Source organism: Oncorhynchus tshawytscha, linkage group LG12 (assembly GCF_018296145.1).
Source record: "Oncorhynchus tshawytscha isolate Ot180627B linkage group LG12, Otsh_v2.0, whole genome shotgun sequence".
Taxonomy (NCBI): domain Eukaryota; kingdom Metazoa; phylum Chordata; class Actinopteri; order Salmoniformes; family Salmonidae; genus Oncorhynchus; species Oncorhynchus tshawytscha.
The window spans coordinates 10,196,457-10,222,727 of NC_056440.1; the positions used below are offsets into that span (position 1 = coordinate 10,196,457).

The window sequence follows — 26,271 nt, forward strand, 5'->3', positions numbered from 1 at the left end:
GATGGGCTATGTACAGGTGCAGTAATCTGTGAGCTGGTGAGGGAGAAGTGTTTCCAGTTTCAGAGATTTTTGTAGTTCGTTCCAGTCATTGGCAGCAGAGAACTGTAAGGAGAGGCGGCCAGAGGAAGAGTTGGTTTTGGGGGTGACCAGAGAGATAAACCTGCTGGAGCGCGTGCTACAGGTGGGTGCTGCTATGGTGACCAGCAAGCTGAGATAAGGGGGGACTTGTCCTAGCAGGGTCTTGTAGATGACCTGGAGCCAGTGGGTTTGGTGACGAGTATGAAGCGAGGGCCTGCCAACGAGAGCGTACAGGTCGCAGTGGTGGGTAGTATATGGGGCTTTGGTGACAAAACGGATGGCACTGTGATAGACTGCATCCAATTTGTTGAGTAGGGTATTGGAGGCTATTTTGTAAATGACATCGCCAAAGTCAAGGATTGGTAGGATGGTCAGTTTTACAAGGGTATATTTGGCAGCATGAGTGAAGGATGCTTTGCTGCGAAATAGGAAGCCAATTCTAGATTTAACTTTGGATTGGAGATGTTTGATGTGAGTCTGGAAGGAGAGTTTACAGTCTAACCAGACACCTAGGTATTTGTAGTTGTCCACATATTCTAAGTCCGAACCGTCCAGAGTAGTGATGTTGGACGGGCGGGCAGGTGCAGGCAGCGATCGGTTGAAGAGCATGCATTTAGTTTTACTTGTATTTAAGAGCAATTGGAGGCCACGGAAGGAGAGTTGTATGGCATTGAAGCTGGTCTGGAGGGTTGTTAACAGTGTCCAAAGAAGGGCCAGAAGTATACAGAATGGTGTCGTCTGCATAGAGGTGGATCACAGACTCACCAGCAGCAAGAGCGACATCATTGATGAATACAGAGAAGAGTCGGTCCAAGAATTGAACCCTGTGGCACCCCCAGAGAGACTGCCAGAGGCCTGGACAACAGGCCCTCCGATTTGACACACTGAACTCTATCTGAGAAGTAGTTGGTGAACCAGACGAGGCAATCATTTGAGAAACCATGGCTATCGAGTCTGCCGATGAGGATGTGGTGATTGACAGAGTCGAAAGCCTTGGCCAGGTCAATGAATACGGCTGCACAGTATTGTTTCTTATCGATGGCGGTTAAGATATCATTTAGGACCTTGAGCGTGGCTGAGGTGCACCCATGACCAGCTCTGAAACCAGATTGCGTAGCGGAGAAGGTGCAGTGGTATTCGAAATGGTCGGTAATCTGTTTGTTAAATTGGCTTTCGAAGACCTTAGAAGGACAGGGTGGGATAGATATAGCTCTGTAGTAGAGGTCGACCGATTGTTGTTGTTTTCCGCCGATACCGATTATTTGAGGACCAAAAAAGCTGCTGCCGATTAATCAGCCGATTTTTTTTAAAATTTATTTTTAAATTTGATTTATCTGTAATAATGACAATTACATCAATACTGAATGAACACTTATTTTAACTTAATATAAAATCAATTTAGCCACAAATAAATAATGAAATATGTTCAATTTGGTTTAAATAATGCAAAAACAAAATGTTGGAGATGAAAGTAAAAGTGCAATATGTGCCATGTAAGAAAGCTAACGTTTAAGTTCTTTGCTCAGAACATGAGAACATATGAAAGCTGGTGGTTCCTTTTAACATTGTCACGAACCGGCTCAAAGCCCGTAACAAAAGGGAGACAACGTGTAGATGAGTAACAAAATATATATTTATTAATTAAAGCAACTAAGGAAAATATACAATGGTGTGTGTGTAATCAGTAATCAGTAGTGTAAGTGAGTGTCTTGCATGCATGAATGTGATAATGCAGGGTGTTGAAAAGATGCTAAGGCAAACAACTCAAAAACCACCAAGAAACACAACAAAATCTATAAAGGTGTCTGCATGGAGAGAGTCTCCTCCATGAATGGGGAAGTGGTGTATTTATCCTGGGAGACACCGGGCCCAGGTGTTTCCCATGTAGCTGACGACCCTCCCAACTCCGCCCACCGACATCCTAATAAGGAAACAACAAAGAGAGAATACGGCAGACAGAGTGGGAGGGTCGTCACATTTCCCCCTCATAAAACCGGGGACCAACAAGGGCCCCGGAACAACGACACAGCCCTCTGCGTCCCAACTTGACACAGCTTCTGCGTCCCAAATTGATGAGGGGTTACGTGTTCACTTACAATTTGCCCCAGCCAACCTCCTCCCTAGACCTCAGCAATAAGCAATAAGGCAGACAGAGTGGGAGGGTCGTCACAACATCCGTCTTCAATATTCCCAGGTAAGAAGTTTTAGGTTGTAGTTATTATAGGAATTATAGGACTATTTCCCTCTATACCATTTGTATTTCATATACCTTTGACGATTGGATGTTCTTATAGGCACTTTAGTATTGCCAGTGTAATTGTATAGCTTCCTTCCCTCGCCTCGCTCCTCCCTGGGCTCGAACCAGGAACACAACGACAATAGCCACCCTCGAAGCAGCATTACCCATGCAGAGCAAGGGAAACAACTACTCCAAGGCTCAGAGCGAGTGACGTTTGAAACGCTATTAGCGCGCGCTAACTAGCTAGCCATTTCACTTCGGTTACACCAGCCTCATCTCGGGAGTTGATAGGCTTGAAATCATAAACAGCGCAATGCTTGACGCACCACGAAGAGCTGCTGGCAAAATGCACGAAAGTGCTGTTTGAATGAATGACTACAGGCCTGCTGCTGCTCAGTCAGACTGCTCTATCAAATCAGACTTAATTATAACATAATAACAAACAGAAATACGAGTCTTTGGTCATTAATATGATCGAATCCGGAAACTATCATTTCGAAAACAAAACGTTTATAATTTCAGTGAAATACGGAACCGTTCGGTATTTTATCTAACGGGTGGCATCCCTAAGTCTAAATATTCTTGTTACATTGCACAACCTTCAATGTATGTCATAATTACGTAAAATTATGGCAAATTAGTTTGCAATGAGCCAGGCAGCCCAAACTGTTGCATATACCCTGACTCTGCGTGCAATGAACGCAAGAGAAATGACACAATTTCACCTGGTTAATATTGCCTGCTAAACTGGATAAGTAGTTATAACTAGTGATTATGATTGATTGTTTTTTATAAGATAAGTTTAATGCTAGCTAGCAATTTACCTTGGCTTCTACTACATTCGCGTAACAGGCAGGCTACTCGTGGAGTGCAATGGTTAGAGCCTTGGACTAGTTAACTGTGCGGTTGCAAGATTGGAACCCCTGAGCTGACAAGGTGAAAATCTGTCATTCTGCCCCTGAACAAGGCAGTGAACCCACAGTTCCTAGGCAGTCATTGAAAATAAGAATCTGTTCTTAACTGACTTGCCTAGTTAAATAAAAGGTATAATAAAAAAATCTTAAATCGGATATCGGCGCCCAAAAATACAGATTTCCAATTGTTAAGAAGACGTGAAATGGGCCCTAATTAATCGGCCATTCCGATTAATCGGTCGACCTCTAATCTGTTCACATATGGTGTCCAGAGCACAGCTGGGGGCAGAGGGTGGTCTATAGCAGGCGGCAACGGTGAGAGACTTGTTTTTAGAGGTGGATTTTTAAAAGTAGAAGTTCAATTTATTGCCCTGGCCACATCTGCGGTCCTCATGCCTCCTTGCAGCATGCCTAAGGCACGTTCACGCAGATGAGTAGGGACCCTGGGCATCTTTCTTTAGGTGTTTTTCAGAGTCAGTAGAAAGGCCTCTTTAGTGTCCTAAATTTTCATAACTGTGACCTTAATTGACTACCGTCTGTAAGCTGTTAGTGCCTTAACAAGTGTTCCACAGGTGCGTGTTCATTAAATGTTTATGGTTCATTGAACAAGCATGAGAAACAGTGTTTAAACCCTTAACAAGTAGGCAGGGTAGCCTAGTGGTTAGAGCGTTGGACTAGTAACTGGAAGGTTGCAAGTTCAAATCCCAGAGCTGACAAGGTACAAATCTGTCGTTCTGCCCCTGAACAGGCAGTTAACCCACTGTTCCTAGGCTGTCATTGAAAATAAGAATTTGTTCTTAACTGACTTGCCTAGTGAAATAAAAAAAATCAAATAAACAATGAAGATCTGTGAAGCTATTTGGATTTTTACTAATTATCTTTGAAAGACGGTCCTGAAAAGGGGATGTTTATTTTTTTGCCGAGTTTACATAACCTAGGGTTACTAACGTCACCTGATGGACTTCCCCTTGTTTTTTTTGCCATGGAGGAATTTTGTGTGTGAGGTGTGCGATTTTAATTTCTCGTAGCAAGATTAGTGAGGGGGAACATGATCCATAAATGATCCATTTGATTATATATTTCAATATGTTTTTTGCGCTAGTTGGGTGTACCTGCACCAAAATGTTTCCTTCATAGCTTGTTCTCCATCTTTTTAAATAGTGAGCCCATTTTCTTTTCAGCACTTATTTCCATGACTTATCAAAAGTCGTTTTCTCATGGCTCTCTTGTCCCTTTGCGCAGACATATGGTGAGCAATATGTTTGGAACATCAAATCGTAATATAATTGGGATAAGTTTTGTATTGTTAGGTACCTGGCAATTCCCAGCCCTAGCATGAATAGAACTTCCTGAAGTTCACATGGAAGTAATAACAAAATAGTTTCCCGTAGCAATTTTGAAGCCGTTAAGTTGTAATACGATGGGAAAGTGACTAGCCATTTTGTGTTTTTTTTTTTGTTGCTTGAAGACCATTCAAAAAAGTTCCCATGGTATTGTAAACTGACTATGGTTGTCTCGGCTCTCTGTTTTCCAGTCTAGTAACATGACCTGTGGTTGTCCAGGAAAGAAGGTGTGCGTCACGATATCTCCTTTCACCTGAAGTGCGGGGTTATTTCCACATTTGTGATGCCATTCATTTCCTTTCAAGTCAGTGAAAGGGAAGGGAACGCTTTGCATACTTTGGGAGGAAGCCAAGATCATTTGGACATAACCTCACTACTTTTTGTTGTTTGATCTGTTCCAACACACACCGTAAACCTCGAGACCAAACAGAAGAGTTGGTTGACCCCTCATCTTTCCAGCGTGGTCTGCCTGACGGCCCCCCTTTACTGAATAGCACATTTGGCCATCATTAGCTGTAGGCTACTGATAATAGCTCACCTAATATTTGTGTAATTTGTTAATAGCCTTAAAGATTTGGGTAAACAGACTTAAATGACTCTGACTTTTTCTGTGTCTGAGTCTGCTTTGTCTATACTGATGTTTAGCCTGTTTTATCACAGAGGGAATAACTACACGGTTTGTATTCGGCCATATTCCCAGTCACCTTGCCATGGTTAAATGCGGTGGTTCGCGCGACTGCTCCCATCTATCCACGGTATGATACAGTGCCTGATGTCTCTCTGGAAGGATTATCCAGACACTGAACATTTAGTAATATACTCTGAAGTTGTGGGTGGTATGCGCGCCCACTGAGTGGGACTAGAAGTTTACTTAGAGTACGTCTTCTCCACTGGTAATGTTTTGGATCAGCCTTTGGGATCAGTTCAATTGCCTGCAATTGCCTAGGGGGTACAAACAAAGGATACGATTTGGGAAAGTTGTACTCCTGATGAGTTACCGCCGCTCTGATATCCAAAAGTTCTTCCCGGGCTGTATGTAATAACACAACATTTGCGGTGTTTACTTTGTATTATTTCCTACATTATTAGTCAAGCAGAGTGGCCAAGGGGCTAGAAGCACGGCTGCCCTCTATCGACGCCATCTATGTTTCTGACTGTTTCTGTGTCTCTGCCTGACTTTGTGTTTCTGACTGTGTTTCTGACTGTTTCCCCCACCCCCTACAGGGCTGCCAGTCCTCCCAGGTGCAGGAGATGCTGTCCACTGTGCCCATGGCCGAGAAATTCTCCAAGTACTGGATCTGCCAGGCCCGTCTGATGGAGCGCCAGGGCAACCTGGAGGTGCTGCCGCTGTTTGAAGAGGCTGTACGAGTGGTGTTAGAGGTATAGCATACTCCCTTTACCTCACCCCTCGCTCTCTCTATACCACTACCTCTCCATCTCTATACCCCATGCCTCTCTATCTGCTGCCCCTGTTAGGAGGCAGGACTAGTCTTCCTACAGGTGAAAGCTACTCTCTCATCCCTCTGCTCTGTTTTTCTTTTATCATTCTCTCTCCTTCCCCACCATGGGGAATCTTAGTCTAGCAACATCAATCCTCTCTCTCTAGCTCTGTGTGTGTGTTTGATTTAGACCTCTGAAGAATTCTCTAAACTAAATTTAGAGCTGCCTACTTTGGTATCTATTTAATTTAAACTAGTAATATGATGGTTTGGTATCTATTTCCTCTCTTTCAGCCAGTAGATGAGCTGCGGACTGTTGTGTTTGAGATGCTGAAAAAGAAGGAAGAGACACAAGGTAATGAGGAAACTAGAAAGGCAGCAACATTCCTAATAAGTGTCTCTGTCTCGATTCCTCACATCCTATCTCCTTGCCACTTTCTCAAAAGGTATTGGAGAAGGTCAGAGGGGAGGGACCTTGGACCTTCTCCTCCAATATGGTTGAAAAGGAAGCGAGGAAAGACAAATTGAGATAGAAATTTGAACCAGTCTGCATTTGATTCCCCATCTAAACTTCATGCCCCTACAAGGTCTGTCTCACTAATGTGACAGTTTTTACACTTGTTTAGGATACTTTGTTCCTGCCAAAACCAGCACGTAGATCTAGGAAGACATACTGCTGTGTCCATGGCTTTCTCTTTCTGTTGGCTGTACCAGGGTCACACATCTTGAAAATGTTCAAATCAGGTTGCTGCTGTATTTGCTGTTATAGAAAATATGAAGTAAATATTCTTTCCACTGTCAAGATTTGTGGAAGGAATCCAACCGAGGCTCAAATCCTAAAAGAAAGTATTATAGCTATTGCCTTGCTGTTCCATGTGTTGAGTCAGTTCCAGTATTCTTATCGTATGTTAATCATGTTGTTGTCATGGATTTTCACTTAAGTAATTTATGGGGGGAAAGTGTCCAGACATGCAGTGAATAGCTGTGGTTCATAATTACTGAACATCTGCTGAAAGCCCCGAGGCGTTTGATTTCACAAGAGAGCAGGTTTCTGACTCATGTTACCAGTTACTAGTGAATAATATCATTGAGAGGGGTTAAGTATGGATGTTGTTGTTATTATTAGTGTCAGGAGTAGAGGTCGACCGACTATGATTTTCAAATCAAATCAAATTTTATTTTTCAACACCGATACCGATTATTGGAGGACCCCCCCCAAATAAAGCAGATACCGATTAATCTGCCGATTTGTATATATATTTTTATATATACAGTGGGGGGGGTATTTAGTCAGCCACCAATTGTGCAAGTTCTCCCACTTAAAGATGAGAGGCCTGTAATTTTCATCATGGGTACACTTCAACTATGACAGACAAAATGAGAGAGACAAAATCCAGAAAATCACATTGTAGGATTTTTAAAGAATTTATTTGCAAATTATGGTGGAAAATAAGTATTTGGTCACCTACAAACAAGCAAAATTTCTGGCTCTCACAGACCTGTAACTTCTTCTTTAAGAGGATCCTCTGTCCTCTACTCATTACCTGTATTAATGGCACCTGTTTGAACTTGTTATCAGTATAAAAGACACCTGTCCACAACCTCACAGTCACACTCCAAACTCCACTATGGCCAAGACCAAAGAGCTGTCAAAGGACACCAGAAACAAAATTGTAGGCCTGCACCAGGCTGGGAAGACTGAATCTGCAATAGGTAAGCAGCTTGGTTTGAAGAAATCAACTATGGGATCAATTATTAGGAAATGGAAGACCTACAAGACCACTGATAATCTCCCTCGATCTTGGGCTCCACGCAAGATCTCACCCCGTGGGGTCAAAATGATCACAAGAACGGTGAGCAAAAATCCCAGAACCACACGGGGGGGACCTAGTGAATGACCTGCAGAGAGCTGGGACCAAAGTAACAAAGCCTACCATCAGTAACACACTATGCCGCCAGGGACTCAAATCCTGCAGTGCCAGACGTGTCCCCCTGCTTAAGCCAGTACATGTCCAGGCCCGTCTGAAGTTTGCTAGAGAGCATTTGGATGATCCAGAAGAAGATTGGGAGAATGTCATATGGTCAGATGAAACCAAAATATAACTTTTTGGTAAAAACTCAACTCGTCGTGTTTGGAGGACAAAGAATGCTGAGTTGCATCCAAAGAACACCATACCTACTGTGAAGCATTGGGGTGGAAACATCATGCTTTGGGGCTGTTTTTCTGCAAAGGGACCAGGACGACTGATCCGTGTAAAGGAAAGAATGAATGGGGCCATGTATCGTGAGATTTTGAGTGAAAACCTCCTTCCATCAGCAAGGGCATTGAATATGAAACGTGGCTGGGTCTTTCAGCATGACAATGATCCCAAACACACCGCCCGGGCAACGAAGGAGTGGCTTCGTAAGAAGCATTTCAAGGTCCTGGAGTGGCCTAGCCAGTCCAGATCTCAACCCCATAGAAAATCTTTGGAGGGAGTTGAAAGTCCGTGTTGCCCAGCAACAGCCCCAAAACATCACTGCTCTAGAGGAGATCTGCATGGAGGAATGGGCCAAAATACCAGCAACAGTGTGTGAAAACCTTGTGAAGACTTACAGAAAACGTTTGACCTCTGTCATTGCCAACAAAGGGTATATAACAAAGTATTGAGAAACTTTTGTTATTGACCAAATACTTATTTTCCACTGTAATTTGCAAATAAATTCATAAAAAAATCCTACAATGTGATTTTCTGGATTTTTTTGTCTGTCATAGTTGAAGTGTACCTATGATAAAAATTACAGGCCTATCATCTTTTTAAGTGGGAGAACTTGCACAATTGGTGGCTGACTAAATACTTTTTTTGCCCCACTGTGTGTTTGTATATGTATATATTTATTTATTTATTTGTAATAATTACAATTACACCAATACACACTTATTTTAACTTAATGTAATACATAAATAAATGAAACATGCTCAATTTGGTTTAAATAATGCAAAAACAGTTGGAGAAGAAAGTAAAAGTGCATTATGTGCCATGTAAAAAAAGCTAACGTTTAAGTTCCTTGCTCATAACATATGAAAGCTGGTGGTTCAATATTCCCAATTCTTCAATATTCCCAGTTAAGTAGTTTTAGTTTGTAGTTATTATAGGAATTATGACGCGTCGACTATTTCTCTCTACAATTTGTATTTCATATACCTTCTGACTATTGGATGTTCTTATATGCACTATAGTATTGCCAGCCTAATCTCGGGAGTTGATAGGCTTGAAGTCATAAACAGCGCTGTGCCTCAAGCATTGCTAAGAGCTGCTTGCAAACGCAGTAAAGTGTTGTTTGAATGAATGCTTATGAGCCTGCTGCTGTCTACCGCCGCTCAGTCCGACTGCTCTATCAAATATCAAATCGTAGACTTAATTATAATATAATAAACACAGAAATACGAGCCTTTGGTCATTAAGGGTTAATATGGTAAAATCTGGAAACTATCATTTCGAAAACAAAACGTTTATTCTTAATTTTATCGAACGGGCGGCAACCCTAAGTCTAAATATTGCTGTTACATTGTACAGCCTTCAATGTTATGTCATAATTATGTACAATTCTGGGAAATGAGTTATGGTCACACAGTTCGCAACGAGCCAGGCGACCCAAACTGTTGCATATTCCTTGACTCTGCTTGCACTGAACGCAAGAGAAGTGACCCAATTTTTCTAGTTAATATTTCCTGCTAACATGAATTTATTTGAACTAAATATGCAGGTTTTAAAAAATATACTTCTGTGTATTGATTTTATGAAAGGCGTTGATGTTTGTCAGGTACATTTTTTACCCCTTTGGCGAAGTTGAAGTATGCTGTGATTCAATGATAAAATTAACAGGCACCGCATTGATTATATGCAATGCAGGACTAGCTAGTTAACCTAGTAATATCATTAACCATGTGTAGTTTACTAGTGATAATGTGAATATTGATTGTTTTTTATAAGATAAGTTTAATGCTAGCTAGCAACTTACCTTGGCTCCTTGTCGCCACAAGGTCCTTTTTACCCTGCACTCGCGTAACAGGTGGTCAGCCTGCCACGCAGTTTCCTCGTGGATTGCAATGTAATCGCCGTCCAAAAAGGCCTATTACCGATTGTTATGAGAACTTGAAATTGTCGCGATTCGAAACCAAAGTTTGAAGGCAACATTTTTGTGAAAGTAGATGATGCAAACTAGCCACTTGTGAAATGCACTCAAAAAATAATAAAAACTCCATCTCGCTCGCTAGCTAGCTACTACGTTGTCTGGTCATTACTGGTTACCACAGCCACAAAGTCATTAACTCTGCCTATTTCTAAAAATGTATCTTCTTAAAATCTGATGTTAAACCTAACCTTAACCACACTGCTAACCTTATGCCTAACCTTAAATGATGAACAAAAAGGACATTTTTGTTTTCCAGATTTTCTTCCCCCGATATAACCAATTTACAATTTTATGGCTGTTGTAACTAGTGGAAACCTATCCGGCTAGGATGTTTGCACTAGGGCAACAACTGGATAAGGTAGCTTGCCTGTTCTGAAGACTCCTCTCTGTCCCAATTAGTGGCCCAACGTTCCTAACCGCTAGGGTACCTGCCCCAACCAACGGTTGTGACTCGAGGGATTACAGCTACGACCTGAAGTGACATTTCGTAGCAGGTTAGGAGAATGTTTTAGCTAACCCTAATCCTTTTCCTATTATTAACCTTAGTCACCTAACCTGCTATGAAAAAGTCACTTCCAGTTGAAGCTGTGTTCCCTCTTGTCACAACCGTTGGTGGGTATGGAAACCAATTCACATTTTGCACATAGTTTTGGGCTCCCAAGTGGCACAGCAGTCTAAGGCATTGCATCTCAGTGTAAGAGGTGTCACTACAGACACCCTGAATCGATTCCAGGCTGTTTCACATCCGGCCCCGATTGGGAGTCCCATAGGGTGGCGTACAAGTGGCCCAGGGTCGTTTATCAATGATAGAGGTACATATGGTCATAAAGAATTATATCCGTTTAGAATCTAAACGTTGTCAATAAAGCAATGAATTTGGAGCATAAAAACAGTGTGCAGCCCTTCATACCTCCCACAGTGTACCAATGTTCCATCTTAAATGTCTTAACCTGTGTCAGTTGGGACAGGTTCTGACTAGAAAGGGAAAGGGGTTACAAACAGGTGTCAGTTGCACAACTGAATGCATTCTACCAGAACGCAGGTGAAATAAATACTTTCACAATTTCCTTCGATTTAGCCACAACACATGTCTTTGCTAGCAAGTGCGGCAGTGTCTTGCCAAACTGCAAGGTGTGTCCAGCAATTTTTACATTTTGACGTTCTATGATATTTCCACTTTCCAAGCGTATAATATGTTAGGTTCTAAATGAACCGTGTAAAAACTCACAGATGATTATTAAAGCTCAAACCAAGTTTATTCACCCAACGGGTCAGACAGCTGGTCAGACCAAGGCATGTTCCCACCAGCACAAATGTGTGTATATATATACTAGAGGTTGACCGATTTAATTTAACCGATTTCAAGTTTTCATAACAATCGGAAATTGGTCATTTTGGACGCCGATTTAAATAGATGTTGTTTTTAATGAGGCAAGTCAGTTAAGAACACATTCTTATTTTCAATGACGGCCTAGGAACGGTGGGTTAACTGTCTTGTTCAGGGGCAGAACGACTGATTTTTGCCTTGTCAGCTCAGGGGTTCCAATCTTGCAACCTTACGGTTAACTAGTCCAACGCTCTAACCACCTGCCTCATGAGGAGCCTGTTACGCGAATGCAGTAAGAAGCCAAGGTAAGTTGCTAGCTAGCATTAAACTTAATCAATCATAATCACTAGTTATAACTACACATGGTTGATGATATTACTAGTTTATCTAGCGTGTCTTGCGTTGCATATAATCGATGCAGTGCTCATTCGTGAAAAAGGACTGTCGTTGCTCCAACATGTACCTAACCATAAACACCAATGCCTTTCTTAAAATCAATACACAGAAGTATATATTTTTAAACCTGCATATTTAGCTAAAAGAAATCCAGGTTAGCAGGCAATATTAACCAGGTGAAATTGGGTCACTTCTCTTGCTTTCATTGCACGCAGAGTCAGTGTACAGTGCCTTGCGAAAGTATTTGGCCCCCTTGAACTTTGCGACCTTTTGCCACATTTCAGGCTTCAAACAAAGATATAAAACTGTATTTTTTTTGTGAAGAATCAACAACAAGTGGGACACAATCATGAAGTGGAACGACATTTATTGGATATTTCAAACTTTTTTAACAAATCAAAAACTGAAAAATTGGGCGTGCAAAATTATTCAGCCCCCTTAAGTTAATACTTTGTAGCGCCACCTTTTGCTGCGATTACAGCTGTAAGTCGCTTGGGGTATGTCTCTATCAGTTTTGCACATCGAGAGACTGAATTTTTTTTCAGAAATTCAGAATTTTTTTCTCCCATTCCTCCTTGCAAAACAGCTCGAGTTCAGTGAGGTTGGATGGAGAGCATTTGTGAACAGCAGTTTTCAGTTCTTTCCACAGATTCTCGATTGGATTCAGGTCTGGACTTTGACTTGGCCATTCTAACACCTGGATATGTTTATTTTTGAACCATTCCATTGTAGATTTTGCTTTATGTTTTGGATCATTGTCTTGTTGGAAGACAAATCTCCGTCCCAGTCTCAGGTCTTTTGCAGACTCCATCAGGTTTTCTTCCAGAATGGTCCTGTATTTGGCTCCATCCATCTTCCCATCAATTTTAACCATCTTCCCTGTCCCTGCTGAAGAAAAGCAGGCCCAAACCATGATGTTGCCACCACCATGTTTGACAGTGGGGATGGTGTGTTCAGGGTGATGAGCTGTGTTGCTTTTACGCCAAACATAATGTTTTGCATTGTTGCCAAAAAGTTCAATTTTGGTTTCATCTGACCAGAGCACCTTCTTCCACATGTTTGGTGTGTCTCCCAGGTGGCTTGTGGCAAACTTTAAACAACACTTTTTATGGATATCTTTAAGAAATGGCTTTCTTCTTGCCACTCTTCCATAAAGGCCAGATTTGTGCAATATACGACTGATTGTTGTCCTATGGACAGAGTCTCCCACCTCAGCTGTAGATCTCTGCAGTTCATCGCGAGGAGCGAGGAGAGGTACGGAAGCTATACTGTTACACTGGCAATACTAAAGTGCCTATAAGAACATCCAATAGTCAAAGGTATATGAAATACAAATGGTATAGAGAGAAATAGATCTATAGTTCCTATAATAACTACAACCTAAAACTTCTTACCTGGGAATATTGAAGACGCATGTTAAAAGGAACCATCTGCTTTCATATGTTCTCATGGTCTGAGCAAGGAACTTAAACGTTAGCTTTCTGACATGGCCCATATTGCACTTTTACTTTCTTCTCCAACACTTTGTTTTTGCATTATTTAAACCAAATGGAACATGTTTCATTATTTATTTGAGGCTAAATTTATTTTATAATGTATTATATTAAGTTAAAATTAGTGTTCATTCAGTATTGTTGTAATTGTCATTATTACAAATACTTTTTTAAATTAAAAATCGGCCAATTAATCGGTATCTGTGTCTGCGTTGAAAAATCATAATCGGTCGACCTCTAATATATACCCCTAATTTAGATGAAGTCTCCTTCCCTCTAAACATCTTCCTGTCTAGCAATAAAGCTGTAAAGTGAGTAGGTGGGTAATAAACTGTTCCTTCTCTTACTGTGACCTGAGCTCAGCCCACATTCCTCACTAATCTACAGCTCTCCACCCTTATCAATGACCGCAACCATGTTATTGCCTTTCCCTTACCCAGTAACATTCCAAGCCCTGGCTCATATCCAACCTTAATTGACTCCACCTTATACATTCCTCCTACAGATAACCATTCACTTCTGGTGTCGCAAGTATTTCAAATTACAACCCAACAACTAATTGGAGTACTGATTGGGGTGGCAGGTAGCCTAGTGGTTAGAGTGTTGGGCCAGTAACCGGAAGGTTGCTAGATCGAATCCCTGAGCTGACAAGGTAAAAATCTGTCGTTCTGCCCCACTGTTCCTAGGCCGTCATTGAAAATAAGAATTTGTTCTTAACTGACTTGCCTAGTTAAATAAAGGTTCAATTTAAAACATGTAATAAAACTGAAACCCGACTGGTCTTTCTCCTCTCCAGTATATTTAGTATATTTCCAGTTAAGAAGTCAGAATCCATCAAATAGAATATAGTTTCGGTGGTGGTGTCATGAATGAGTTTACGACACCAGGACATTGTGATATCCTGAAGAGGTGGGTGGATATATTTGAAAGGGGACTTAGCAGTGTGTGTGCACACATCTCAGTAGGTGACTATAACATTCTTCTTCTTATTGCTACTACTTCCAGGTCAGTCTCCCGTAACATCGGCGCAGCAGCAGCCTGTAAGAGAGCAGGATGACTTTATGGAGCTTCACTCTACACCAGACCCCATGGCCACACCCATAGCCGTCAAAGCCCTGATCCGTGGTGACCGAGGAGGCTCGTCTGTGGTCAAGTACAAGATCACCGCCACTCCAGGGTACTCTATGACCTCAGACCTGACTGCCTATGGCATCTTCCTCCTGTTTTGATCTTTCTCTGATCCGGGTTACCATCAACCATTTTAAAGCTACAACCTGATATTTGAAAAACAAAGGCAGCCCCATTACTTGTTTATATATACAGTCATTTTACCTTAAGCAGAGACTTGTATCTCTAGTCTGGCAGGTCCTTGCCTGCGTTAAAACTTTACACAAAGTAGAAATTGACCTACAGTGCATTCAGAAGGTATTCAGACCCCTTCTTCTCTGCAGATCCGCTCAAGCTCTGTCAGGTTGGATGGGGAGCATCACTGCACAGCTATTTTCAGGAATCTCCAGAAATGTTTAATCATTTAAGTCAGGGCTCTGGCTGGGCCACTCAAGGACATTCAAAGACTTGTCCTGTAGCAGGTTTTCATCAAGGATCTCTCTGTACTTTCCTCTGTTCATCTTTCCCTCAAGTCTGAATAGTCTCCAAGTCCTTGCTGCTGAAAAAGAGCCCAACAGCATGATGCTGCCGCCACCACCATGCTTCACCGTAGAGATGTGCCAGGTTTCCTCCAGACATGACGCATGGCATTCCGGCCAAAGAGTTAAATCTTGGTTTCATCATGGTCGGAGAGTCCTTTAGCTGCCTTTTGGCAAACTCCAAGCGGGCTGTTGTGCCTTTTACTGAGGAGTGGCTTCTGTCTGGCCACTTTACCATAAAGGCCTGATTGGTGGATTGCTGAAGAGATGGTTGTCCTTCTGGAAGGTTCTCCCATCTCCACAGAGGAACTCTGGAGCTCTGTCAGAGTGACAATCGGGTTCTTGGTCACCTCACTGACCAAGGCCCTTCTTCCCCAATTGCTCAGTTTGGCCGGAAAGCCAGCTCTAGTCTTAGTGGTTCCAAACTTCTTCCATTTAAGAATGATCAAGGTCACTGTGTTCTTGGGGACCTTCAATGCTGAAGAACATACTTTTTTTCGTTCCCATCCCCAGATCTGTGCCTCAACACAATCCTGCCTTGACACAATCCTGTCTCGGTGCTCTACAGACAATTCCTTCGACCTCATGGCTTGGTTTTTTTCTGACATGCACTGTCGACTGTGGGACATTATATAGACAGCTGTGTGCCTTTCCAAATCATGTCCAATCAATTGAATTTACTACAGGTGGACTCCAAGTTGTGGAAACATCAAGGGTGATCAATAGACACAGGGTGAACCTGAGCTCAGTTTTGAGTTTCATATCAAGGGTTCTGAATACTTATGTAAATACGGTGTTTTATACGGTATTTAATTAGTTTTTTTTATTTCGTAAATTATGAAAAAATGACAACCTTTTTTTGCTTTGTCTTTGTGGGGTGTTGTGTGTAGATTGAGGAATGTATATTTCATAGAATAAGGCTGTAAAGTAACAAAATGCGGAAAAGGGAAGGGGTCTGAATACTTTCCGAATGCACCGTGGGTATTCCTCTTATCTAGTTGTGTGAGGGCAGTGTGGAGTGAAATTCAGATTATGCCATCAATGGATCGATCTGTGGGGGTAAGTATACATATCGGAGTAGGTAAGGCATGATGGAGTTGTTTGCCATAACCAGCCTCTCAAAGCACTTCATGATTACCGATGTGAGTGATGGGTCTAACTGGTTTCTCCAAGGGGGCTGACCCCATTTAGTCAACTGGTTTGATTGTTTGGTCGATAGGCTCTTGGTCGACCAAGATTTCTTTAGTCGAGCAGTCGCTATTTATTTTTATTTTTTTCCAATTGTGCACAAGACACCTGTCTCTGGACTAATCCATTGGAGGCCACGGGGGTGGCACAGTCATCACTCTTACGTGATACTGAAATTGTGTTTGGTTATGTAAAAATAATGGTGCAACACTAAAATCTAATATTATTTTATAATACGCTTTCTCCCACTTTGTATTGGTCGCTGTCCACGGTTCAGAAACATAATATTCAGTGTGCCGTTACTATGTGCATAATAGCAGAATTAACCAGCATATTGGGATTGATAACAATGTGACGGAGGAAACTGCCTTAGCTTTTAAATATCTATTCGGACTGGATTAGTTTTTCTGGGGGTGGTCTGGGGATTTTAATTATGTGCACAAACACCACATCTGTCATTTTAGTCCCGTCCGAATCTGCCATGTCAGTAATTTGTACAGGGCAGGAGAGTAACAATTCCAGCCAAAATAACCTGCATTTTTTGGGTGAACTCTAAAGGTTCTCTCGACATCCTTGTGTTTTGAGAGAAATGTCTGAGTTTGTTGCTCACGGTTTGAGCAAGAAAACTATAACTGATTTGATAAATTGAACGAACTGTTACCCATAGCCTATTCTGTAACCCTTGCTGTTAATAGATTGCAAAGCAGCATACAACTGACCTAAATGTTTGGAAATGATGTATTCACTTTCTCATCCATAGCCTTAAAATGCATCTCAAGTGTACGTTTAGCTCACATCTGAAAGCTATGGGACAACTTTTCACTGCAGAGCGCAAAAATATCCTAATGATTATGATCACACTTCCATAATTGAAATATAATGGTGACACTGTAACAAAGCTGATTTTGGTATGGTTTAGAAACTTGGGAACTCGAGTTATCAGTGTGGCCCTGTTATTGTCTGGACTTGTTGAAATTTCTTCATGCCTAGAAAGATACAAATGCAGGCTTCTGTCATAACTGTCAATTGTCTTGGAGAAAATAATTATAAATACAGGGTGCGTTTTCAGAAAAAAGAATCCCGTCCGTATTGTCCTCTGGAATAACAGACATTCTGGAGTAATAATTACATGACCAACATTCTCCTGTAATACTTTAAAAAAAATGTTTTTATTTAACTAGGCAAGTCGGTTAAGAACAAATTCTTATTTTCAATGACGGCTGAGGAACAGTGGGTTAACTGCCTGTTCAGGGGCAGAATGACAGATTTGTACCTTGTCAGCTCAGGGATTTGAACTTGCAACCTTCCGGTCACTAGTCCAACGCTCTAACCACTAGGCTACCCTGCCGCCCCACTACTAGACCTGTGCACATATGACTTAGCCTTAATGTCTAAGAAAATTGTGGAGTGGGCAAACCCCAACTTAATTAGGTCTATAATAAATAACCTAACTGTTAAATGTGCATGGCTTTTACAAATGACCCATATACAATACCAGTCAAAAGTTAGGACACATCTACTCATTACGAGTTTTAATTTGTTACATATTTTTACATTGTAGAATAATAAGACATCAAAACCATGAAATAACATGTGGAATCATGTAGTAACCAAAAAAGTGTTAAACAAAATCAAAATATATTTGAGATTCTTCAAAGTAGCCACACTTTGCCTTTGACAGCTTTGCACATGAACGGGTGTGTCTTGTTAATTTGTGGAATTTCTTTCCTTCTTAATGCATTCAAGCCAATCAGTTGTGTTGTGACAGGGTAGGGGTGGTATACAGAAGATAGCCCTATTTGGTAAAAGACCAAGTCCAAATTATAGCAAGAACAGCTCAAATAGGCAAAGAGAAACAACAGTCAGTCATTACTTTGACTGACCTCCATGTCTTATAATCTGGAAAATTTCAAGTGCAGTTGCAAAAACCATCAAGCGCTATGATGAAACTGGTTCTCATGAGGACCGCCACAGGAAAGGAAGACCCAGAGTTACCTCTGCTGCAGAGGATACATTAATTAGAGTTAACAGCCTGAAGAAATTGCAGCCCAAGTAAATGCTTCAGAGTTCAAGTAAAAGACACATCAACTGTTCAGAGGAGACTGCGTGAATCAGGTCTTTGTGGTCAAATTGCTGCAAAGAGAAACCACTACTAAAGGACAGCAATAAGAAAAGATTTGCATGGGTCAAGAAACACGAGCAATGGACATTAGACCGGTGGAAATCTGTCCTTTGGTCTGATGAGTGCAAATGAGATTTTTGGTTCCAACTGCCATGTCTTTGTGAGACGCAGAGTCGGTGAACGGATGATCTCTCCTCATGTGTATTCTCACCGTTAAGCATGAAGGAGGAGGTGCTTTGCTGGTGACACTGCCAGGGATTTATTTAAAATTCAAGGCACACTTAACCAGCATGGCTACCACAGCATTTCTGCAGCGATACGCCATCCCATCTGGTTTGCGATTAGTGGGACTATCATTTGTTTTTCAGCAGAACAATGACCCAAAACACACCTCCAGGCTGTGTAAGGGCTATTTGACCAAGAATGATGGAGTGCTGCATCAGATGACCTGGCCCCACAAATCACCCAACATCAACCCAATTGAGATGATTTGGGATGAGTTGGACCACAGAGGGAAGGAAAAGCAGCAAACAAATGTTCAGCATATGTGGGAACTCCTTCAAGTTGGGAAAGCATTCCAGGTGACGCTGGTTGAGGGAATGCCAAGAGTGTGCAAAGCTGTCATGGCAAAGGGTGGCTACTTTGAAGAATCTCAAATATATATCATATATTTTGATTTGTTTAACACTTCTTTGGTTATTACATGATTCCATATGTGTTATTTCATAGTTTGGATGTCTTCACTATTATTCTTGAATGAGTAGGATTGTGTCCCAACTTTCGATTGGTACTGTATATCTACAAAAATAAGATTATCTTGCTTCTGTTGCCTGTTTGAGTGTTTTGCAACGGCAAAATGTCGGATAAAGATATTTTCACAGATTTGGCTGTTTTTAATCATGGTTGAGCTTTACCATTTTTTCCTCTCACTAAAACAGCCTGGTATTTGTTATAATTTATTTAGTGTTTACACTGTTCCAAACAGGCAGAAAAATACAATTGTAATCTAACTGCACCTGTTTGTCACACATGTACACAGCTCTAGCTCCTATACCCTCTTTCTTCTTGTTCTCTTTCTTATTATTATCATCATCATCAATATGATTATTAATAAGTAATGTCGTTATCATTAGTAGGCTTTGTATAGCAGCCTTGTATAACCACCCCTTCGAGCTGTAGGCCTAAGAACGCATCCTGTTAAGTCTTCAAACAGTAACTTACTTAGGCCTATATTTCTACATAAACTCAGCAAAAGAAGAAATGTCCTCTCACTGGCAACTGCTTTTATTTTCAGGAAACCTGACGTGTGTAAATATTTGTATGAACATAAGATTCAACAACTGAGACATAAACTGAACAAGTTCCACAGACATGTGACAAACAGAAATAGAATAATGTGTCCCTGAACAAAATCAGAAGTAACAGTCCGTACCTGGTGTGGCCACCAAGCTGCATTAAGTACTGCAGTGCATCTCCTCCTCATGGACTGCACCAGATTTGCCAGTTCTTGCTGTGAGATGTTACCCCACTCTTCCACCAAGGCACCTGCAAGTTTCTGGTCATTTCTGGGGGAATGACCCTAGCCCTCAACGTCTGATCCAACAGGTCCCAGAGGTCTTTGCTGGCTATGGCAGAACACTGACATTCCTGGCTTGCAGGAAATCACTCACAGAATGAGCAGTATGGCTGGTGGCATTGTCATGCTGGAGGGTCATGTCAGGATGAGCCTGCAGGAAGGGTACCATATGAGGGAGGAGGATGTCTTCCCTGTAATGCACAGCGTTGAGATTGCAGGTAATGACAACAAGCTCAGTCCAATGACACCGCCCCAGACCACGACGGACCCTCCACCTCCAAATCGATCCCACTCCAGAGTACAGGCCTCGGTGTAATGCTCATTCCTTTGACGATAAACGTGAATCCAACCATCACCCCTGGTGATACAAAACCGCGACTCGTCAGTGAAGAGCACTTTTTGCCAGTCCTGTCTGGTCCAGCGACGGTGGGTTTGTGCCCATAGGCGACTTTGTTGCTGGTGATGTCTGGTGAGGACCTGCCTTACAACAGGCCTACAAGCCCTTAGTCCAGCCTCTCAGCCTATTGCGGACAGTCTGAGCACTGATGGAGGGATTGTGCGTTCCTGGTGTAACTCAGGCAGGTGTTGTTGCCATCCTGTACCAAACCCGCGGGTGTGGTGTTCGGATGTACCAATCCTGTGCAGGTGTTGTTACACGTGCTCTGCCACTGTGAGGACAATCAGCTGTCCGTCCTGTCTCCCTGTAGCACTGTCTTAGGTGTCTCACAGTACGGACATTGCAATTTATTACCCTGTTAACATGTGCATTCCTCCTTACAGCATGCCTAAGGCACGTTCACACAGATGAGCAGGGACACTGGGGACCTTCAGGCGTTTGGAAATTTCTCCTAAGAATGAATCAGACATTTTTTTCCGAGGTCTTGGCTGATTTATTTGGTTGTTCCCATGATGTCAAGCAAAAGGGCACTGAGTTTGAAGGTAGGCCTTGAAAGCCATGTCGTCATTTTCTGGAATTTTCCAAGCTGTTTAAAGGCACAGTCAACTTAGTGTATGTAAACTTCTGACATACTGGAATTGTGATCCAGTGAAATAATCTGTCTGTTAACAATTGTTGGAAAAATGACTTGTGTCATGCACAAAGTAGATGTCCTAACCGACTTGCAAAAACTACAGTTTGTTAACAAGAAATTTGTGAAGTTGTTCAAAAAAGTAGTTTTAATGACTCCAACCTAAGTGTATGTAAACTTCTGACTTCAATTCAGAACTGCTGTTAGTCAAAACCAATACTGCGCTGTGGTCATGTATATGTTACTGTGCTCAATTGAAGTGCTTATCAGTGTCTAAATGTTTCAACTCTTATATGGATCCAAGTGTAAAGGGCTACCACACTGAATAGGGCTTCATTTTACCACATCCTTGTACCCAGACACTAACACTACCATTGGCAACAGGTTGTCCGGTTCGGGCATGTCCCTTATTCCCATACATTTTTATTGAATTAGGCAAGTCAGTTAAGAACAAATTCTTATTTACAATGACAGCCTAGGAACAGTGGGTTGACTGCCTTGTTTAGGGGCAGAATTACAGCTTTTACCTCGGCTCAGGGATTTGATCTGGCAACCTTTCGGATACTGGCCCAACGCTCTAAACACTAGGCTGCCTGCCGCCCCAATCACCTTGTCTATGTTCCGATTGGCACCCTATTCCCTATATTAGGGCTGTCCCCGACTAGCAAACATCTTGGTTGGCCGAAAGTAGTCTGTTCTTTCGACCAAATACAATAGTCTACATTTTAAACGCGTATTTTCCGTACAGACACACCCTATGTGTTTTAATAAGACAAAGAAAAATTCTAACGTAATCCGACAACTATTCTCCTCCTGCTGGCTTTCTTGGGTCTGTCCTGAAGCTTGGCTCGTGAACATGCAACGTTGCATAACATATTCTGGACCCTCGGTTTCTTGCACCAGTGAGCTCGGGACAGACACAGCTGTTGGCTATATGTGCTCGTGTAAGGGGTCCTATATGTAGCTGGTGTTGGAGTCCGGCGCAGGACAGCAGATATGAGTAATCAAAGTATTTTACTCATAAAATACAAATATACAAGGCAAACATGAAACCCCCGTATCACAAATAAACAATCACTCACGAACACAACATGGGGAACAGAGGGTTAAATAATAAACAAGTAATTGGTGAGTGAAGTCAGGTGTGAATAGGCACAGACATGAAGAGTGGATCGACGGTGGCTAGAAAGCCGAACACCTCCCGAACAAGGAAGAGGGACCGACTTCGGCAGGAGCTCACCAGAGCTGAGAAACGGCACGTCAAATGTTCTACTGCTTGACCTCCTCTTCCTCTTTTTATACAATATTACACTAAATATATAAACTGCACCTAAATATAAACAGTACCGGCACCCAAAATCCGTACCGGAACCTATTTCAGTTCAAGTCCTGCACAAGTAATTAAGTCTGCCTATTTTATGACGTTTCAGAGCATTACATTTTTCCCTTTCAAGCTGAGTGGTTATTGAAAGGGAGAGAGCTTGAAATATATTGAGGAACTATTGTCATTCTCAATGGATGTAAAAACAGACTTGGTTTGCCTGCTCTTTGAGGTGGTGAAAACATTACGTCTATCTCCACAGGTCATTAGTGGTGGTGAAAACATTACGTCGATCTCCACAGGTCATTAGTGGTGGTGAAAACATTACGTCGATCTCCACAGGTCATTAGTGGTGGTGAAAACATTACGTCGATCTCCACAGGTCATTTGTGGTGGTGCGTTAAGCCAATAAGAAATATCAGATCCTCAAATGGGCACATTTTATATGCCCACGTTTGCCCGCTGGCCAGGTGTCTATAGGCCCACTTCTACTCAACATTGACAGGAGCGCCTCAAAGGACACTGACTAAATTGACAAAACTGGTAATTTGTGCATAGGTTGTGCACTCTGACAATGATAGCTGGAAGACTGGGATAATAATATCGATTGCATTAACAGAAATGACCATAACCAAAGTAACAAACATTGTAGATTTAGATATTATAGGAATTAACTGGGGATGTGTGTAATGGGGAATTGATAGACGCTAACAATCAACACAAACAATTCACACAATGAAGTTATAAAACAATGAATGTGCACATGTTGGCAGGAGAGGCATTCTGGAGAGGCAAGTGCATTGTGCATCTGGGCGCATGGTCAATCTGACATCTGCTTTGGCCATGCAGCATTTACAGTGATATGGCCTCAGAAGTCAGGGCATTCATACTCGCTGAGCAGTGCAGAGCTGTCGTCAAGGAAGTGAGTGTGTTCTCTACAGGATGTACCGCCCCCCACCTACCGTCAACCAATCATGTCAATTACGGAGATATACAGAGCCCTCTGCATTGTCCCACCCTCCCATATGGAGCCTCCGACCACATTTTAGTCTAGGCCTCCACAATGGATTAGTTCACTGAGATGGGTGCAAATGTATAGAGAGAGATTTGTTACTGCTGGACAAAAAAAAACATCTTGGTCGACCAACAGCGTTTCGACCAAACAATTGACCCGTCGACTAATTGGGGGCAGTCCTACCCTATATAGTGCACAACTATTGACAAGAGCTGCCATTTCAGTCCCATCACCATGTGTACTGTTATTTAACCCGTGTTCTGGGATTCAAACCCATCACTGTGTGTACTGTTATTTAACCCGTGTTCTGGGATTCAAACCCATCACTGCGTGTACTGTTATTTAACCCGTGTTCTGGGATTCAAACCCATCACTGCGTGTACTGTTATTTAACCCGTGTTCTGGGATTCAAACCCATCACTGCGTGTACTGTTATTTAACCCGTGTTCTGGGATTCAAACCCATCACCATGTGTACTGTTATTTAACCCGTGTTCTGGGATTCAAACCCATCACCATGTGTACTGTTATTTAACCCATGTTCTGGGATTCAAACCCATCACTGTGTGTGTACTGTTATTTAACCCATGTTCTGGGATTCAAACCCATCACTGTGTGTGTACTGTATTTAACGTGTGCTCTGGGCTTGTAACCCATCGCCATGTGTATGTACTGTTCATACTGTAACCTGTTCAATCTGATCTCTCCCACCCACAGTGGTTTCAGGAGCCAGAAGAGGGAGTCGACGGTGGCCCGCGTGTTGGACGGACAGGAGCTGAGATTCTTCACGCCCGTCAGGCGCTCGGTGAGGATCGAGAGGTCTGCGCTCTTCTACCCCGCCTCCCTGCAGGAGCACGACCTATGTGTGGCCTCCTTCAATGACCTGATGGCCCAGCAGGATGAGAGAGAGGGGGAAGGGGAGGGAGACAAAGAGGGGGGAGGCAGCGCCGGGCCCGTCCCAAACGGTCATCTGTACGTGTACAGGGAGAACGGTGCGCTGAGAGACAAGGTCAACATCCAGCTGGTCTACGCTGAGGAAGAAGACTAACGGGCTGTGTCCAAGTAGTGTAAAGTGGCTTCCTCTCCTGCTTTAGCCTGATCTACCAGTACAGGAATAGGGAGGTGCTGGATATGATGCCCACTCACCATCTGGGAATGTAGCTTACACCTGTCCAGTTGTATGTCCTTCAGTGCATGGTCACATTCCTTAGTGGCGAGCTGTAGTAAAACAAACAGTTCTGAAAGACACCTGGGGGGTGAGTTTGTCAATCTAAACTTTTCTGTACAGAATGGTGCAGGAAGAGCCTGTCGATCCATCTGTCTGGGGGTCATGCATAGATGGGTTTCCAACTCCACAGTTACTCATTTGTATAAACCAAAAGCATCCATTGACTTTTTAGATGGACTTTTGTTTTTTAATGCAAACTGTGGTAAGTTTTTTTTTTTAAAGATTGTACATACAGTTGAAGTGGGAAGTTTACTTAAGTGTAAGTTGGAGTCAAAAAAACTCGTTTTTCAACCACTCCACAAAATTCTTGTTAACAAACTATAGTTTTGGCAAGTCGGTTAGGACATCTACTTTGTACATGACACAAGTAATTTTTCCAACAAGTGTTTACAGACATATTATTTCACTTATAATTCACGGTGTCGGAAGTTTACATACACTAAGTTAACTGTGCCTTTAAAAAGCTTGGAAAATTCCAGAAAATGACGATGGCTTTAGGAGCTTCTGATAAACAATGTCAATTAGCCTGAGTCAATTGGAGGTGCACCTGTGGATGTATTTCAAGGCCTACCTTCAAACTCCGCCTCCGCTTGACATCATGGGAAAATTGTACAAATACAATAAAAATTGTAGATCCTTGGGAGCAATTTCCAAACGCCTGAAGGTACCACGTTCATATGTACAAACAATAGTATGCAAGTATAAACACCATGGGACCACGCAGCCGTCATACCGCTCAGGAAGGAGACACATTCTGTCTCCTAGAGATGAACGTACTTTGGTGCGAGAAGTGTAATCAATCCCAGAACAACAGCAAAGGACACTGATGCTGGAGGAAACCGGTTCAAAATATCTATATCCACAGTAAAACGTGTACAAAATAATCTGAAAGGCCGCTCAGCAAGGAAGAAGCCACTGCTCCAAAACCACCATAAAAAAGCCAGACTACGGTTCGCAACAAAAGCTCAGGACAACTGAGCTTTGGAGGAATATGCCGATTTAAAGAGGAGTCCGTAATTTGCTTTCTAATGATAATGTTCTTTTCCTCAAAGAAGTTCTTGAATTTATCACTGCTGAAGTAAAAGCCATCCTCTGCTTTTTAGTTGGCTTTGCGACAGTATCAAAAATACATTTCGGATTGTTCTTATTTTCCTCAATTAAGTTGGAAAAAATAGGATGATCGAGCAGCAGTGAGGGCTCTTCGATACTGCACGGTACTGTCTTTCCAAGCTAGTCGGACGACTTCCAGTTTGGTGTGGCGCCATTTCCGTTCCAATTTTCTGGAAGCTTGCTTCAGAGCTCGGGTATTTTCTGTGTACCAGGGAGCTAGTTTCTTATGACAAATGTTTTTAGGGGTGCAATTGCCTCTAGGGTATTGGGCAAGGTTAAATTGAGTTCCTCAGCTAGGTGGTTAACTGATTTTTGTCCTCTGATGTCCTTGGGTAGGCAGAGGGAGTCTGGAAGGGCATCAAGGAATCTTTGGGTTATCTGAGAATTTATAGCACGACTTTTGATGCTCCTTGGTTGGGGTCTGAGCAGCTTTTTTGTTGCGATTGCAAAAGTAATAAAACGGTGGTCCGATAGTCCAGGATTATGAGGAATAGCTAAGGGGATAGCTGAGCTGACTACACTGACTGTGCTAGTGGCAGACTCCAGTAAGCTGACAGGCTGGCTAACAGCCTGCTGCCTGGCCTGCACCCTATTTCATTGTGGAGCTAGAGGAGTTAAAGCCCTGTCTATGTT

General features: G+C 42.3%; 1 protein-coding gene across 3 annotated transcripts in view; it reads left to right on the plus strand.

Annotated features, from left to right (window-relative positions):
- ckap2l (cytoskeleton associated protein 2-like) overlaps positions 1-26,271 on the plus strand; it is an 87,307-nt gene that overhangs the window by 11,479 nt on the left and 49,557 nt on the right. For 2 of the 3 annotated variants that reach the window (XM_042331306.1, XM_042331307.1), the window contains exon 6: positions 5,799-5,954. In XM_042331306.1, the coding sequence (XP_042187240.1) occupies positions 5,799-5,954 (156 nt within the window). Of the gene's footprint in view, positions 1-5,798; positions 5,955-6,307; positions 6,369-14,410; positions 14,583-24,017; positions 24,925-26,271 lie in introns of those variants that run through there. The other variant, XM_042331305.1, reaches the window with a different exon arrangement.